Genomic DNA, 19,865 nt, shown 5'->3' on the forward strand with positions numbered 1-19,865 from the left:
ACCGACTGGAAACCTTGAGATCAGCGGCCAAAACAAACCAAATGTCTCATTCACAGACAGACAGAGCTTGTTTCATCAGTCTAAAGGGACCATCTGGAAACATTTTCTACATAAAAAAACAATTAGATCAACTCAATGTGCATATGAATCAAAAATCGGTAATGATCGGTTTATATTGTACTGCATATTTCACATAAGGCACTTGCTGTACAAGAAATTATGATCTATTTCACACAAATTAAAAATGCACACCCACTGATATCATTGGGTCTGTTTCTCGATCAACATTTAGTGAATGTGAGTGAAGTAATGGCCAATGAATAGTAATATATACTTTATAATGTGACTTCTGCATTTAAAGGTCACCTATATGACAAATTTGACAAGATGTAATATAAGTCTCAGGTGTGCCTAGAATGTGTCCGTTAAGTTTCAGTGCAAAATACCACACAGATCATAAGTTATAGGGGGGGCTGGGGTGGTCCCTGACCTCCTATAAGCATTGAGGGACCCCACAAAAGCACAAAAATATAAATTAGGTGTGCCCCCTGGTTTTTATTAAAATACTACATGAATTTAAAATTCTCTTGCTGCGCTGCCACAAAGCTGTCCAAGATGTCCACTGTCAATTATTTGTCCCAATTTCCCAATTAACTCTCTAGTGCGCCTCAAGCTGTTTTCTGGAGGACTTGACAGTCTCTGCTTCTGGATTATTTTCATCTTGTTGACAGTAAAAATCTTTAGTTATTATCTTTAGTAATCTTTAGGTTTAGGGGCTTTTAAAAAATTCTTTCAAAAGTATTATTTCACACTAATTTGAGGGGTAAAATTGTTAGGCTTTGAGTCAAGGGTAATTTGGGGTTTCTTTGATTAAAAAGTTGGTCCAGGACCAAAATTTTACTTGCGTGAAATCACGGCGACCCTATAATGACGGGGAGGGGGCTTAGCTAGGGGACCCCCATAATCTTTGACATAATTCGAACACGGCCCACAACTGTTTAGATTAAGCCAGGATTAGGTATCACTTTCACACAATCTCACCTCTCTCCAATGTTCTGGCCCGCACTCCATCCCTGCAAAATTGCACTCCAGCAGCATGTCGTCCATGCGGTGACGTGTCCGATTGAAGAACTCTGCCAGGCTGAACCGAGAGCCCTGTCTGTCGGGCTCCGGGGCCAAGGGGATCCCGGGGGCCATGTTGTCCTCGTAGCCCAGCAGCGGACCCATGAAAAGCAGGTCGCTGTAGCTAAGCTGCGAGCGGCGGAACATGTTGTAATTGCAGAGGGTGATGGCGGGGAAAGTCATGTTTTTAGCATTGCGCTCGTCCAGAATGGTGACGTGGTCGTACTGGAAGTAGTAGACGACTCGGTCCACGACCTGTAGGAGAAACATGGAGACCGCCATCAGGAAGACCACCGCCCACAAGCCTTGACGTATACCAAACTTTTTATCTTCTACGAAAATGTGGTTGGCACCATGGAGGGAGCAGCCGCCGCAAAACGTAGCCAGGTCGACGTTGGGCACGTCTTCGTATTCCGGCCCATCGTACGAGTCCGGCTCGTCGCAGTCCTCTTTGTACCGGCCGTGCTCGCCGTCTGTCGACCACACCACTCGCTTGTAGTGGTCATCGAAGCTGTCGCTACGTGAGCTGCCAACGGGCTCATTGTCCGTACTGAAGGACAGAGTGCATGTGATTCGTACCATGATTGACGAATAAATCCAGAACTAAAGCGGGAGACAAACACGACTCCGCAGAGGTCAGGTCCAAACAAGTATGGAAGAGATCAAAATCGTCCCACGCATATACTATAAAGATTCACAAACTTCTTTAAACGGGACAATCCAGATCTACAGGCAACTAACAATGAAGACCGAGATGGGAGTACATATCTGCCTCCTCAACATCAGGACATCTGCAGGAGGAATTGAATTGTTGGGATGTAATGAACCTCCTGGCCCCAAACTCCCTCCCATTGACAGGGAATATTCCCAGAGCACCGTCTCCATCTGATGTCAGCACAAGATCGCCTTTCAAAGCCCAGAGTGAGAGAGTTGACTATATTTTAATAATGTTACTGGACACCAGCAACAATCCAGGCCATATTATAAGACTCGGGAAGGTCAGAGGAAGTCATGGGAATTTTACAGGGAGATAAACAGCGTTTAGAGCTGTTGTGTTTTAATAAAAACTACCCCGTGAAAGCAAACACATACTCGCTGTTATCAGCTCATGAACAAACACCAGTGAGTTTAAAGCAAGGCTGTGATATGAAGATATTTGTGTGTGAGTGTGTTCAGATACAGAGATATTACAGTACAGTACTGTATGTGCTTTTAAAACAAGTGCACTTCAATAACAGATTTCTACAATACTTCACGACGCATGCTTGACCTTACCTGCATACTTATTTGTAAGCTAGCAAGCATTTATTGAGCTGAACGTCATGAATGAAGTCGAACATGAATAACATTTGCTCAGATGTATTGAAAGGAGGTTTTCTAGACATTTAAGTCTGTAGCATTGACTGTAGATGTGCTGTCGATCTACAGCGTCTACCTGCTCTGATCAATGATCTTATTGATGTCTCTAATGGGTTTCTGTGCTTTGACTGACAGTAAATTCATCCTATTCAACAGACACCTACAGTAGATGCAACTATATAGCTGTGAAATTAAATGTTTGGTTTGGACGCGATCATGTTTCTCACTTACTGTAAGTGTATGTGTACTAAAAACGTAAAAGGATAGTTTACCCAAAAATGAAAACGCATCAAAGCAATCTGAAGCACCATTAACTTCCATAGTAGAAAAAAGGAATAGAAGTCAATGGGGCTTCTGATTGGTTTGGTTAAAACATTCCTCAAAATATCACAAAATAAGTTTGTAACAACATGAGAGTCAACTATCCATTGACTCTTTCCCCGCCAGAATTTATAAAAAAGGTTGACAGCCAGCGCCAACATACTTTATGATTTCACAAAAGTTTAAAGCCTTTCAGAAAACGTTCTTCTTTAAATCTATAAACATACAATATATTAAATGAAAGATGCTTTCAAACTTTAGCTAGAGATCAGATACAGAGCGATGATCAAAACATACACAGTTTTTTACTGTTTTTGGATCAATGGATGCCTCAATGTTTTATAATTTGTGTAAGGACACCACCTAGTGGATAATAGTAGAAATATGGATTGCCGTTAGTGATGCACCGATGTATCGGCCGCCGATATTTATCGGCCGATTTTTGATGAATTTGAAACCATCGGCATATCGGCAATAGCACGAGAAAGGCCGATACCAATTGTTTATTAATTAACTGCATAAAGAAATCCATTATATGTAAAAAAAAAATGAGTTAATGTTGTTAATAAAATAAATGCTGAATAGCAAAAAAACACCTTTGAAGGTTGTCATGCTGTCTTATTATATTTGTTTTAGCTTAATTTGTGCCTCTCTTATTATGTTGGTCAGTTGAATGTTAATTAGATCAAATCCATTTTCAGTAAAAATAATTTGATGCAGAAATAAACTAGCTAATAGACCAACTGTATAGTATTGTATACATGTGTTTAATATCGGTATCGGCATCGGTATCGGCCAGAAGTTATCTGTTTAAATCGGTATCGGCCCAAAAAAATCCTATCGGTGCATCCCTAATTGCCGTAAAACGTATTATTGATAGGGAAGCATTTTCTCTTAATTGAAGAGATAACTCATCAATGGCGGGGAAAGAGTTAATGTCATTCTAACTAAGGCCGCATTTACACTTCCTGTTTGAAGTGATTTTTTCACAAGTGTGACATAAAGATCGGATATGACCCATGGATGTGTAAGCAGGAAAAAGCGCATCTGTTTTTAGGCCTCATTCATATGTGGAAATAAATCGGATACATGCATTCGCGTCCGCAATATAAGCGGACGAATCGGATATTTCAATCTCAAGACATCATTGAAAATGTGACGCTGGCGAACGACGTCAACTCGGGATCACATGAATTGTCAGCAGCGCACCTTTGGTGCGACAACTCAACCTAAGCCGCCATTTCACTGTACACGACATTCGGACACGACTTCTGGAGTTCACCCCCTAGTGGCAGTGGTAATTAACTTTTAGTTTAATCGTAACAGGGGAGAAAAGCTAATAGATTCCAATATTCTCTGATCTGTTTCAGGACTTACTTATATGTGGAATAAAATTGGATACATGCATTCGCATCTGCAATGTAAGGACATTCTAATCTCAAGACGTCATTGAAAATGCGACGCTGGCAAATGACGTCAACTCACGATCACATGAATAGTCAGCAGCGCATCTTTGGCGCGACAACTCAACCTAAGCGCCTTTTCACTGTCCATGACATTCGGACACGACTGTCGGAGTTCGCCTCCTAGTGGCAGTGGTAATTAACTTTTAGTTTAATCGTAACAGGGGAGAAAAGCTCATTCCAGTGCAAGTGGCTTCATTCTAATATTCACCGTAGCGGAATAAATAAATGAATGAAACAATAAATAGCTATGCATATATGACAAAGACCACCGATAATTTTTGGAGAGATATGGAAACAATATTAAAATAATAGCGCATACATATTAAATTAATAATGTATTACACATCATTAATCAATAGTTTTTTAAAGGATTCAAATGTTACTGATAAAGTTGAACAAATAAGGATTAATAATTTTCACTTTGCACAGTGTTTTGATTGTAATACACAGAAGTACATCACTTTTGATCGCCGTATTGCATGTGGTGTAGTAGTTGCACAAAATCTTCAATGGACCTATCGCTCAAAACGGATTCGAAAATTACGATTACGCGTCTGGTCCAAACTTTAGTTTAGTTGCTAAATTGAACTCTTGAACAAATACCTCGTCAAAAATAACTAATGTTTTGTTTTCCGAGGTAATCTATGTGTTGTTTTTTTGCTTGTTATATAAACAAACTACGTTTAAAGTACTTTGTTGTAAATTTATTCTTAGCGGAGTTTACCGGAAGTTACGTGTTGACCACGAAAGGTGCTTGTTTATGTTGTTACTGCTGAAACCGTCTATAATCTTGTATAATCAATTTTGTCTGTGTCCATTGCATATCGAGACATTTTACTTCCTCTGTCATTTAAGATGTTTTGGGTCAGTATGTCTACTTTGAATTGTTTCTCCAAGTGTAAATGCTAATATCAGCCGCTTTTAACTGATGTTGATATGGTCAACAAATCGGAATTGGTTATCAAGATCTGCAGTGTAAATCCAGCCTAAGATCCTTAATGTTTTATGTCAGATACATTCATGAATCATTCAGTATCCAGCAGATGGCAGTAGAGTTCAGTGTGTGAATGATGTTAGTCTCAGCATTTCAATCACTCTGAGAAATGAATTCAAAACACATTTGTATATTTCTCAAGTTACAATCTAATCTAATTCCGGCCTTACTATGCACACACCATTTAAAATAAGAGATAGAAACAACCACATAAATCCATTATATGTGTGATTTTATCTGCAGCAATGAGATCTCATGGAGTGGAGATATGAGTAATGTTATCATCAGACACTAGAGGGCAGTAGAGATGTTATTGTGTTGTGCCTGCCCCTCGAGGGCGTGTATTTCATTTAAAGCGCAAGCGCGCAGGGACGGACCATCATTTCTGCTCAAGACCCTCTCAACCAACAGCTACAATAGACCTGTCGTTACCATGGATACTGCCAGCCGAGAAAAAAACGCACGCAGACACACAAAAAACGACACACACACACATATAGATGTAATACAATTAAACTACTGCTGTGAGAAATGACGTCCACTTACATCTGAACCCGCCTGCTGGGCAATAAACGCATTACTTAACACAAGGAGATGTGTGAATGTTTATGGAGACCGAATTAATGAAGCCGGCTGTTCTCGAGTGGCCCTGATCCAAAATTAGACACCAAAGCTGAATTAACAAACACACACAGAAAAACCTGTTGCTTATAATAAACTACGGTATCATTATAAGCAGAGGCGGACACTACTTGAGTACTTTGAGTAAATTGAGTGTTGTCTTGGGAAAAAATTTACTTTACTAAAAAATTTTCACTACATTCTAAAGCATAGAATCATATTGTTTGTGTATTCCTTTTATATTGCATATTCAAATTGATTTTATACCTAATTACATAAAAATTGTGTACTTTTACTTTCTTGAGTAAAAATACAAAGTAAAAGTAAAAAAACGTCTCGGTTACATATGTAACCCTCGTTCCCTGAAGGAAGGGAACGGAGACGTCACGTTGTGACCGACGAATTGGGAACCGCTTCGCGGGTGACCTATCTGCTTCGAGAAACCTTTAAAACGCCAATGAACTTGGCATGCAGATAATTGCATCTGCCGGCGCCGCCCCGCCGCACAGCTATTTAATGAGCGGCAGGTGCAGTTATCAAATCAGCTATTTTTTGCTGAGAAAGCTGGACAGAAGGAAAGGGTCCGGCCGATATCAGCAGTGGAACAGCAAACTGTGGCGACGGGACGTGACGTCTCCGTTCCCTTCCTTCAGGGAACGAGGGTTACATATGTAACCGAGACGTTCCCTTTCAGTCGGTCACTACGACGTCACGTCGTGACCGACGAATTGGGAATCCCTACCAAAGCGCCACTGAAGCTGACCCTTCCAGTGCCTGCATAAACCCTCCAACTCTCCTCTTTAAGGGAACGGAAATGGGGTTGAAGCAGAGGCCGGTCACTACTTGTTCCTTAACCCACGATAGTGACTAGGCGAACTGGGAAGCGAACTCGTCAGGCGGGACTAAGATCGCTGCGGAAGAAAAACCCTCTAGGGGTCTACCACTAAGGTGATGGATAAAAAGACACGAGGTCTATAAAAATACACTCTCTTAGCAACACTAGAGAGGCGCGGAACGAACTCCGCTAAGGGAAACGTGGTAAATCATAAACTTTCCACGGAAATACTCACAAAGAAACCACTAGGGGGCGCAATGTGGGCGCTAGCCTCACCCAGATAGTCAAGAATACATCTAGTGAGAGGCTGGCAGCCGATGCTCCGCAACATCGGTCACATAGCGGTGGAAAAGACAAAAATCATTTTTTTTTAATGTTTTTGCCTTAATGGCCTTCCATAATGGTGCGGTTTCTGCGCAGCCAAAAAGAAAGGCTCCAAGCCGACACAGGAGCCGTTCCTCGATGTTCTCACTGATCTGACTAGAGAACTCGAGAGGATACCGGCTCAACACGAACACTGTAGAATCTAGTGAACGTATTAGGTGTCACCCAGCCAGCAGCTCTACAAATATCTGAAAGCGAGGAACCACGAGCCAAAGCCCAAGAGGAAGCCACGCTTCTGGTTGAATGGGCTCTCAAACAAAAAGGGCAAGGAATGCCCTGTTTCTCATATTTCAGGGCGATTGTGTCTACAATCCAATGAGACATCCTCTGTTTAGTGACAGCTTTCCCTTTCTGCTGACCACCGTAACAGACAAAGAGCTGCTCTGAGGTCCGAAAGCTTTGAGTGCGATTCACATACACACGTAGTGCACGTACAGGACATAACAAAGCCATAGCTGGGTCTGCCTCTTCCAAAGGCAGAGCTTGTAAGTTCACCACTTGATCCCTAAAGGGAGTGGTGGGAACTTTAGGCACGTAGCCCGGCCGGGGTCTCAGTTTAACGCTGGATTCAGCCGGCCCGAACTGAAGGCACGAATCGTTGACCGAAAATGCATAAAAATCCCCTATCCTTTTAATAGAAGCCAATGCGAGGAGCGTCAAAGTTTTCATAGTGAGAAACTTGACGCTCACCGTCAGCAGAGGCTCGAAAGGGCAGTGCTGAACTTTCAGCACCATGGACAAGTCCCAAGGATGAATAGAGGGAGGCGCGAAGGATTCAGCCTCCGTGCCCCTGTTAAAAACCTAATGACCAGATCGTGCTGACCCACAGATCTACCGTCTATAGGTGCGTGATGCGCGGATATTGCCGCGATATCTACTTTAATAGTAGATGGTGACAGCCTCTTCTCCAAGCGGTGCTGGAGATATGAAAGCACAATACTGATCAAGCATTCTCGGGGGTCCTCTCGCTGAGAGGTACACCAAACAACAAACAGGTTCCATTTCAGCGTATACGCCTGTCTCATAGACGGTGCTCGCGCTGCAGCGATGGTGTTAGATACCGCCTGGGGTAACCCACCTAAAACCTCCGCGCCCCGTCCAAAGACCACACATGGGGGTTCCACAGATCGGGGCGAGGGTGCCATAATGTGCCAAGGAGTCAGCCAGGGAGGGACTGTCGCGAGGAGAGTGAACTCTGTAAAACCAATTCCTAGTTGTCCGGTACGGCGCAACTAATAGAATGCGCTCCTCGTCCTCCCTGACTTTGCACAGTGTCTGCGCAATAAAGCTTACTGGGGAAAACCCCGCGGCCAGCTGTGTGCCAGTGCATCCACGCCGAGTGTTCCTTCGGATAATGAATAAAACAGGCGACAATGGGTTGTCTCTGAAGAAGCAAACAGATCTAACTGCGCTCTGCCGAAACATTTCCAAATCAGCTGAACCGACCGGGGGTGGAGTCGCCACTCGCCGGAGCGCGCTGCTCGTGAGAGCGCGACTGCCGCTGTGTTCAGCGACCCCGACATGTGAATGGCACGAAGAGACCTCAGATACTTCTGACTCCAGAGGAGGAGAGACGGGCGAGATGCGACAGGTGACGAGAGCGCAAATCGCCTTGGCGATAGATATACGCTACAGCCGCAGTGTTGTCGGTGCGCACTACATCTTAAGCATCAAATCACGTTGACGAAACGGACGAGCGCAAGATATACAGTGCACAGCTCGAGGCAATTTATGCTAATGTCGCTGGAATGTCGAACAGACCCCCGAAGCGACGAGCCCGCCGTACGTGGCTGCCCACCCCGTGGTAGAGGCATCTTTGCCAACAATAGCATGCCTGGAGACCTCTCAGTGGCACCCGCACCCTGAGAAACGCTGGGTCTGACCACGGGGTGAAAGTGTGACGGCATCTCGATGTAATTATAATACTGTGAAAGCCGGTGAGCCACGCTCTCCTCGGGACTCGGTCATAAAGCCAACACTGAAGCGGTCTCATATGGAGCAGCCCGAGCGGTGTCACGGCCGCGGCTGCTGTCATATGCCCCAGAAGTTTCTAAAATTATTTCAGTGGAACCGCAACCCTGCCTTTAAATGTTGAGGCAAGCCAGAATTCACTGAACACGCGCTTCTATGAGACGTGTTGCTAAAACGACCAAATCCCGTTACTTTTCGAGAAAAGAGATTCTCTGCACGGGGCAAAGTTTACTCTTTCCCCAGTTGGGCTGAAGACCGAGACGAGCGAGGTGTTTAAGTACACGATCTATGTGTGTGCACAGCATCTGACGAAACTGAGCTATTATGAGCCAATACGCCAAAACGCAAACACCACTCTCTCTCTCAGGGGCTGCAGTGCGCCATCCGCAACTTTCATGAAGACACAGGAAAAGAGAGAGAGAGAGAAAGCCCGAACGGTGAGACTTTGTACTGATATGCCCTCCCCTCGAACACAAACCGGAGAAACGGCCTGTGTTGGGGGAGTATGGAGACATGAAAGTACGCGTCATTCAGGTTGAAGGCTGCGAACCAATCCTATGGGCGGATGCATTAAAATATGCTCCTCTGCGTAAACATTTTGAACAGCATTCTGTGAATGTGAATTCTGTGAATTCTCGATTCAGTACGCGCAGATATAGGATCGGACGCAACTCGCCACTCTTCTTGGGTACAATGAAGGGCTGTAAAGCCCCGAATTTATCTCGGCTGGAGGGACCGGCTGGATCGCGTCCTTTCGCCAATAGGACAGCAATCTCCGCACGCAGTACGTGCGCATCGACAGCCTTCACCGTGGTGAAGCGAATGCCTGAATATTTGTAAGGTAGCCGGGCAAATTGAATGCGTAACCGAGACGGATCGTGCGTAAAAGCCAACGCGACGGGCTGGGAAGCTCTTCCCAGGCCCCCAGATACCGAGGGAGAGGAAATTACCGGCACGATGTGTGTACCCGTGGCGAGCGGAGACGGGGAGCTCAACGACGCGTGCTCTTTGGCCGCATTGTGAGATGTTGTGTGTAATGAAACACTCACCCGAAACCGCTGATGGATGCTGAGCAAAGGCTCCTTTGTAGATGTCCCGCTCGATACATCCGCTGGCGAAAGAGGAAGAGGAGAACTCAGGGTTTTGAGCCCGTCCGAAACTCCTATATGCCTCCGGTGATCTGGAGAAAGAAGAGGAATTCGCTCTTTGAGGTTAGTGGGTGCCGATTGAAGTCGGCGGAACACAAAACGAAACCAAGGATTCCCCACCCGGCCCTCCTCCGGGGTGGGGGGGGAGAATGATGCTTTCACCATCTCCTGAAGAGCGATCCTCTCAATCTTCAGATCGCCCGACTCAGAGCCGCTAAGTTTCATTTTCCACCTCTGTAGCGGGCTGAGTGGGCGGGTGTACTGCTTACGACAGGTTCCTCAGAGCTGCCGGGATGAAGGAACAAAAAAAAAAGCCGTAGCAGGACGCCCTCGGCGAAAAGCAGACCAATATACTGACGTAACGGAGGGGGCAGCTAGGCTCCGACGTGGCACGATGCCTCAGTCTGCTCTAAAGCGGCCGATCATTGTTGGACACTCTCAGCCGCGTCGCCGAAATGGCTGGTCTAAAATTGAACATTTAGGACGATTATTAACGACCTACTTAATGCCCGCAAGACACAACCAGAGATGGCGTTCCTGGACCACCGGGGGTGGGCATAGCACGTCCGGCGGCCTGTGGGGTGAACCCAGTCGCACGTAGCGCCAGGTCAGAGCCACACAGGATTTTTTAGTTGCCGGACCGTGACCTCACCTGTGCAGATCCTTCAGTGCCTTAGCCTGGCGGACCTGCATCACGCCATGGCGCGCACGGCAGAGGCCGCCTCTCACAACAAGCCCGTGGGTCTGTGAGGGGAGGGAGGCTGGTCTCTTGGAGCAGCAACCTTAGCGGCCCCGCCGTCAGGAGAGGTGAGAGGTGATGGCTGAACGATCGGTTCCGGGAGGAAAACGAGTTTTCCACGACCGTGTCAACCAACATGCACCCCGGGAAGAAAGGCACAGAAGGTCGGGGCTGTTCTTGCAGTCCTGAAGTGCCAATCATCTAGGCGGGACGGTGCAGTGGGGGAGGAGCTCTCCGCTCCACGCAGACCGTCTCCGCGCTCCCGAGCGTACATGACCGCCACTCGGGGTCGAGCACGGAAGCCCCTACCCAACCCGAAGGCGGGAGTGGGTCCGAGTCGGCGACCGAATAGACGACCCCCTCTCCGATGCTGTGACAGACATAGAATCCTCGTGAGGACTGAAAGAGGACGAGAGCGCGTAGAACACGCGCCACCCGTCTCTTACGGCACCTCTGGCTGTGGATGGGGGTGCTGAGAGTCACTGGACGAACCAGCTAACCGATTCAGCACCGTTTATACGGAGATAAGATTTCCAGAGTTTTGCCACCGCACCTTTAACGGGGCTCCGCAACGGAAAAACAGGGGTAACGTTCCCGGAGGTACGAAACCCGTCTCCGCCATCCAAGAGGTTCATGCTCTCTTAGGAGTATGAACCCTCCACGATCGCAGCCTCAGCATGCACTCTTGCGCACGAGAGAAAATGATCGTGGCCACCCGGGGACCCATACATTTGCCGCATCCAGAAACACGGACGGAAAGACATCTTTAAAAAGACGCTCCCGTCTCAGTGCAAGTGAAATGCTGTCTTTAAAAAGACGCAGAACACCGCAATACTCTTTTAGAGGAAATACTCTTTTAATGTGCTGATGTTGATGAAGCACACAGGGGAACGGCTACGCACACACTCAACTAAGAGTGAGAAAAAAGTCAAAAAATTAAAAAGAGAGGTGGAACACCCGCGAGCCTCCGCTGAAATGCCTTTGCCCAACCAAATCGAACACGCAGAGTTCTCCAAAGAGCAGAGAGTAGATTCTCGTGAGCAGTCAGTCTGCCAGCTTTCGAAGCTAAAAAGCTGATTTGATAACTGCACCTGCCGCTCATTAAATAGCTGTGCGGCGGGGCGGCGCCGGCAGATGCAATTATCTGCATGCCAAGTTCATTGGCGTTTTAAAGGTTTCTCGAAGCAGATAGGTCACCCGCGAAGCGGTTCCCAATTCGTCGGTCACGACGTGACGTCGTAGTGACCGACTGAAAGGGAACCCTAGATGTTTAATGTACTTAGATATTAAATATAAACCAAAAACTTGAAATTATGAAATGTAGTGGAGTAAAAATTATGATAATATGCTTAGGAATGTATGTTTTCCAAAGAAAAAAATAGAACATAAAATACTTATGTAGTGTCCGCCTATGTAAGGGTTGCAAAATTCATGAATTTTTATGGTTGGAAACTTTACATGGGAATTAATGGGAATATATGGTATTTAACTGGAATATTTGGGAATTAATGGGAATTAAATAAAAATAGCAGAGTTGCCTATAACAGGGAATTTAAATGTAGTAAAAAAATCTTGCAGGATAATTTTGTTTAAAACTTTAATGCAATTTTTGTTGAATTTCCCTCAGTAACATGCACACTATACTAAAATGATTTCTTGATGATTTTTGATAAAATTAATCCAGGCTTTATGGGTGCAAGTATCAGGATTATTTGATGAATAAAAAGTTAAAATAGAACAGATTTTTTTAAAACAAAAATGTATTTAAAATAAATCTTCTGTAACAATACACACTACCAGTCAAAAGTTTGGGGGTCATCTTTTCTTTTTTTATTGTAATTTTTAATACAGTAAAAATACTGTTATTTCTGTAGAAATTACAGTATTACTGGCAACTAGCTGTCGGTAACTTACTGTAGATTTTACATTTATGTTATTTACTGGCAACAGTTTGTTCAAAGTTAAATGAACATGAAAGATTTTCAGTCTTTATCTTCTACAGTAAGTTACTGACAACCAGCTGCATAATTACACCATTTTTTTACAGTGTTTGTAAAACCTTGCATACATGTCTGCTTATGACCCAATATTTTTTATTGATGTTTGTATATGATATAGTTTATATACATTTCCCTAATTAAATAAATTCCTGTTAAGTTTCCAATTTGGAATATTTCCAAAAATTACCAGCTTAAGTTCCATCGAAAGTTTCCAGGAATTTACCGTAAATTTACCAGAAATGTTCCAACCCTTTGTAAACCTATATCAATACAGTAACCTGATGTGCATCACATCACAAAGTAAGGATGCACTTTATATAATTCAATGCATTATTCATTTCTGTCTGATTGATTCATATAAAGAAGCATTCAGTTTAATTCATTTAAAATTTTACTTTTCTTATTATTATATTACATTAAATTAGTCCAAACCAACTTATATACTTATATATTTATCAGTCTCTATTTTGAGGATTTAAACGTCAACAAACTAAAACACAATACTTAACTTTCAAATCTTATGTTACTTTATAATCGTCATGTGAAGCACTTAATTTAATGATTTGTATGTAAACAGGGCTGGGTCATGGTCACTTTACGCCCCCTAGTGGTTCATTTGAAGCATCAGGTCAAGCAGACCCGAACAGTCTGATAATATATATATTATCACATAAAGAAATCTCAACCAACCCAGACAGCAGACGACTCTTGGCCAGATCCGCGCTAAAGTCAGCAGCTCAGGTGCAGATCCGGTGTTGATCCGGCCCAGAGTCTGCTGTCTGGGAATGTGTTCACTCATAATATAAACATCACAAAGTACCATAGTCTTCACCGAACTGCAAAACACAAGACAAACAAACAAGCTGAGATGAGAGGCGCAGAGACGATATGATTACTAAAACATCTGCTGTAGAGGTGGCTGGGGACCGGTGGCGCTTTTAAATGTGTTGTTTTGGCTCTACGGCACGTACCTAATATGATCCTGTGCATTGAGGATAAGACACACATCTTCAACATCCTTCTCAAAATTAACTTTACTATGCAGAAAAAAACACGAAGATTTAATGAAAACTGGATAGGTGAACATGTTTTATTATAACACAGATGATTAATACATATCATGCTTTAATAATGCTGCACATTGCTACGTTTTAAGTTTTATTGAATCGTTAATAATAGATGTGAAAATGTGCAAAACTGGAGTGATAACATCAAACGACATAAAGTGCAATATGTTTAAGTCAAATGCAATGTATAATTGATTTGTTGCTTGTCTGAGAAAGCTAAGATTAACATATTAGATTGGATTAATATTAGATAAGTTATTTAAAAATTCATTTTACTCTCACCAAACACGTATAAATCAGAGATAAGTGCATCTGTAACCATTCGGCACTCTTCAGTCGTAGCCTGCATTTAAAGTCAAACTCTATCAACCTTAAAATTCATTTCAAGGGGTCACAAACATATAAACTAAACACTGTGTGCTTGTGCCAGATCAATAGAGTTGTGTGTGCCGTCTGTAAAGAGCATACAGGGCTATTTTTAGCAGACGAATACACTTAATACCATCAGTCTGATGGCCATAGGAAGGATTTCTGTGACACGAGTGAATCAGACGTTAGTTTCAAACTAAATTAGTATAGGCAATGTCACCCACATCACAGTAAATGATGTGTTACTACGCAGTTTACACGGTGTGGCTATGTGCATGCTTTAAGTGTCTTATAAATTAATATCTCTTCACAACAAGTCACATAATTTAAGGATCATTTATGTTCATTGCACAAAAGACATATCTCAAGTGTAACTTTACATTGATATTTAAATTACATTTAGCAGATTCAAAAGCGACTTAGAAAAACAAGAGGAAGAACAATAGTGATTTATCTTAAATATAATTAGCGCTTGGAAAATTAATTGCATACAAAATAAATTTTTTTTGAATAATATATCAGTGTGCGCTGTGTTATTATTATTATGTATATATAAATACACACACATATATTTATTTATATATTCTATATTATACATTAACAATAAAAATGTATATATAAATAAAAAAATTCTGAAATGTATATATGTATGTGGGTGTGTTTAAATATACATAATAATTACACACAGCACAAACTCATATATTAGGCAAAAAAAAATCACTTTTATTTTGTATGCGATTAATCGCGATTATTTTTTTAAACTATACTCTCATGATGTTTACTTGACCTAAGAAACTAAAACATTTTGTTTATCATCATCTGTTTTCATTGCTACATTTACACGACGTTGTAGTCAAAAATCCAAAAGTTTTTCCTTTGTGACAACGTTAAATGGATCTGCAAAAACAATTACAAAAGCTGTATTAATAATAATAATAATAATAATTATTATTATTATTATTATTATTATTATTTAGAATAGCGCCTATAAAGGTAATTTCCCAAAGTGCTGCACAGAAGCAAAATAACATTAAGTTGATAACTGAGATACATAATATGAGCATAATAATACAAATTACAGTAAACAATAAAGTAAAAAATAAATCAGAAAAGAATAATTCAAAAATGTGTGTCAGGCCACTAGATGGCGATGTTACTTTGTAAAGAAACACTATGCACACGCGCACATATACATTAATTTACAGATTAAAAAATGCAAACAATCAAGGTGGCGAAAGCATCGAGCAGTTTTGTTTAGATGGACGATGAGGTCGATTTATTACAATAAGTGACCCCGGACAATAAAGCGACAACATGTATTAAACTTTGTTGGAGAAGCGTTAATAAACTCAGCACAAATAAAAACAGTCCTGTAGGTCACCAATGTTTGTCATAGTTGTAAAGTAAAGTCACGCATAACCCGAACATATAATACACGTATGCACATGACATCATCAACGTCAAAGATTTGCTTTATGTAGTTTACACGGCAATAATAACGCTATCGTTTTCGAAAAACCCATTTTTAAAGTTTTAATTCTTTACGACCCGAAAACGCTGTTGTTGTGTAAAAATGTTGTGGTGCTCCGACATATGATGCAAATGCATTTTCGGCAACCCGAGTACGAATCCTGGCTCAAGATCCCGTACCCATCTCCTGTACTTTCCTGTCCACTCCTTACATAAGGTCTATCAAAGAAAGGGATAAATGGCCACCCAAAAAACAACAAAAAATAAAAATGCTGCCGTATCTACTGTACTCAACCAGCGCTGAACATAACATCAGAGGAAGGGTAACATTAAACTAATTCACACATCAGTGCTAATTCACCTCAGCACGACTCCTGTGGGAATATCAGATGACAAGCGGCACATTTGTGACCGGATGTCAGAATTTCCCTCGGGAGATTGTGAACATTATTCCTGACAAACCAGCTATTCGCTTTTCAAACAGTGACCGACTACAGACGCATATACATGCTACTGATAACATTACATCATTACTGATCAAAGAAATAGTATCACTTTATTAATAGAGTTAAACAGCTTTGCAACAAAACCTAGTTAGTTACATACACAGACAAGATTTAGGGTGTTTTACTTCCTGCATATGAAGTGCGATTTGCTAATATAGTTATTGTTAAATAGTGTGTACAAGACTTGAATCACACTTGCTGTCCTTCGTAAAAAATACAAGCTTAAAATCAAACGTCTCTTATAACACGTTCACAAACAGCAAGTCATGAACTTCAAATAATTCTCAATGATTTCCAATAGGTCATCGGAAAAGGTCGAGTTTGTAGCGAGCGGTGCGAGAGAAACAAGAAGGATGAGCCGGTGAGCACAGCGGGAAGAGTTCGATTAGCCTCGGTAAGCAGAGCTTAAACTTTCGTCTGCTGGCCTTTGGCTGCGAGGATGAGGATGAAGCCCATTAAGAAGGGCAGAAGAGCGCCGGCGGTTATTACGCTGAAGTCTTGAAGTTTCAAAAGGCTCTTATCTCACGCGCCGAAGACGATAAACCGGCCGCACCTGAATGTCCTGTTTCATTTTACTCTTATCGGTGAAATGACCTCAATCCAATCCTGGCACTTTTATATGAGAAACTCTTAAGAGGACGTCTTCAGCCGTACAGTAGGGCTTCCAACTTCATTTATGACGTTTCTTTTATCTTAAATTATTTTCTGGCTCTTTTTTGACCTCTCATGAGAAACACCAACTGCATGTTAATATATAAGACTCATTAAAAAGATTAATGCAAGGCTGTTCTTCAATATTCGGATAAAAGCGTTTGCCACAGTAAGGTCATCAAACAAAGATGGCAACCTTCAACATCTATAATGGTTCATACTTGACGTCACAATCATGATCTGATCTCATCTGATCTGAGCACAGCCAGTGCTTTAAACACTATACCATCATTTGACATGTACCTCTATCACATCCTCCTCACGTCGGTCCCTCCCTGATGGAGACGCAGCGGCCGGTGAACTGCTCCACCTCCTCTGCTGAAGCAGTACTGGCGGTGTGAGAGCATCTCTCTCTCTGTGAGATTTACTCGCTCAGCACGCTTCAGAAAGGCTGTTTGTTAAATCTGTTCTGGTATCTGAAGCGAGCGTTCAGAGGAACGGATGCCGGCTGTGCTCCTAATGTCTCTGGCACCGCAGGAGATCGGTATGTTGACAGAGAGCGAATACAAAACCATCTCAATACTGTATCAGCCAAGATTTATGATGGGAAATATCATTTTAAAAACTATATATAAGTTTAACAATTTTACAGCATAAATTACCACTAGGATCGGTTTATTTTATTATCAAAATAATAGACAACTGATTTTACAAACTGATTTTTAAACAAACTGGACAGGTGCCAAACACAATTTAGTTAACATTAGGGACACTTTATTGATCTGATAGCATTTTTATATATCATAACTTATCATATTTGCATTTCATTCATGCATTTGGCAGACACTTTTATCCAAAGTAACTTACAGTGCATTACAAGCTATAGATTTCATTAGTATACATGTGATCCCTGAGGATCGAAACCCATAACCTTTGCACTGCTACACTGTCAAAAAAATGGTACAAAGGCTGTCTGGGGCAGTAGCCTTTAAAAAAGGACCTAATATTTACCACTGTGGTACCAATATGTGCCACAGAGGTAACAATATGTGCCACCAAGGTACCAATATGAGCCACTAAAGTACCAATATGAGCCAATGAGGTACCAATATGAGCCATCAAGGTACCAGTATGAGCCACTGAAGTACCAATATGAGACACTGAGGTACCAATATGAACCGCCGAGGTACCAATATGAACCATTGAGGTACCAATATGAATCATTAAGGTACCAATATGAGCCACCAAGGTACCAATATGAGCCACCAAGGTACCATTATGAGCCACTGAGGTACAAATATGAGCCATCGAGGTACCAATATAATTCACTTAAGTACCAATATGACCCAATGAGGTACCAGTATGAGCCTTTGAGGTACCAATATGAGCCAATAAAGTACCAATATGAGCCATTGAGGTACCAATATGAGCTAATAAAGTACCAATATGAGCCACTGCGGTAACAGTATGAGTCATTGAGGTACCAGTATGAGCCACTGAGGTACCAATATGAGCCACTGAGGTACCAATATGAGCCACTGAGGTACCAAAACGTGTCCCTGAGGTACCAATATGAGCCATTGAGGTACCAATATGAGCCACTGAGGTACCAATATGAGCCACTGAGATACCAATATGAGCCACTGAGATACCAATTTGAGCCACTGGGGTACCAATATGAGCCACTGGGGTACCAATATGAGCCAATAAAGTACCAATATGAGCCATTGAGGTACCAATATGAGCTAATAAAGTACCAATATGAGCCACTGCGGTAACAGTATGAGTCATTGAGGTACCAGTATGAGCCACTGAGGTACCAATATGAGCCACTGAGGTACCAATATGAGCCACTGAGGTACCAAAACGTGTCCCTGAGGTACCAATATGAGCCATTGAGGTACCAATATGAGCCACTGAGGTACCAATATGAGCCACTGAGATACCAATATGAGCCACTGAGATACCAATTTGAGCCACTGGGGTACCAATATGAGCCACAGGGGTACCAATATGAGCCAATAAAGTACCAATATGAGCCACTGCGGTAACAGTATGAGTCATTGAGGTACCAGTATGAGCCACTGAGGTACCAATATGAGCCACTGAGGTACCAATATGAGCCACTGAGGTACCAATATGAGCCACTGAGGTATCAATATGAGCCATTGAGGTACCAATATGAGCTAATAAAGTACCAATATGAGCCACCGAGGTACCAATATGAGCCATCAAGGTACCAGTATGAGCCATTGAGGTACCAATATGAGCCACTGAAGTACCAATATGAGCCAATGAGGTACCAATATGAGCCTTTGAGGTACCAATATGGGCCTTTGAGGTACCAATATGAGCCACCGAGGTACCAATATGAGCCACTGAAGTACCAATATGAGCCGCTGAGGTACCAATATGAACCACTGAGGTACCAATATGAACCACTGAGGTACCAGTATGAACCACTGAGGTACCAACATGTGCCATTGAGGTACCAATATGAACCCCTTAGGTACCAATATGAGCGAATGAGGTACCAATATGAGCCACTGAAGTACCAATATGAGCCGCTGAGGTACCAATATGAGCCGCTGAGGTACCAATATAAACCACTGAGGTACCAACATGTGCCATTGAGGTACCAATATGAGCCCCTTAGGTACCAATATGAGCCACTGAGGTACCAATATGAGCCACTGATGTACCAATATGAACCATTGAGGTACCAGATATGAGCCACAGAGGTACCAATATGAGCCACTGATGTACCAATATGAGCCTTTGAGGTGCCAATATGGGCCTTTGAGGTACCAATATGAGCCACCGAGGTACCAATATGAGCCAC

General features: G+C 42.6%; 1 protein-coding gene across 5 annotated transcripts in view; it reads right to left on the reverse strand.

Moving 5' to 3' along the window:
• The window catches only part of LOC141348951 (acid-sensing ion channel 1-like), a 206,190-nt gene that overhangs the window by 52,541 nt on the left and 133,784 nt on the right, over positions 1-19,865 (reverse strand). For 4 of the 5 annotated variants that reach the window (XM_073865243.1, XM_073865240.1, XM_073865239.1 and 1 more), the window contains one exon: positions 1,042-1,377. The exons of the other annotated variant lie outside the window; for it this stretch is intronic. In XM_073865243.1, the coding sequence (XP_073721344.1) occupies positions 1,042-1,377 (336 nt within the window). The remainder of the gene's footprint in view (positions 1-1,041; positions 1,378-19,865) is intronic. 5 annotated transcript variants of the gene reach the window in all.

The sequence above is a fragment of the Misgurnus anguillicaudatus genome, unplaced genomic scaffold, assembly GCF_027580225.2.
Source record: "Misgurnus anguillicaudatus unplaced genomic scaffold, ASM2758022v2 HiC_scaffold_31, whole genome shotgun sequence".
Classification (NCBI taxonomy): Eukaryota; Metazoa; Chordata; class Actinopteri; order Cypriniformes; family Cobitidae; genus Misgurnus; species Misgurnus anguillicaudatus.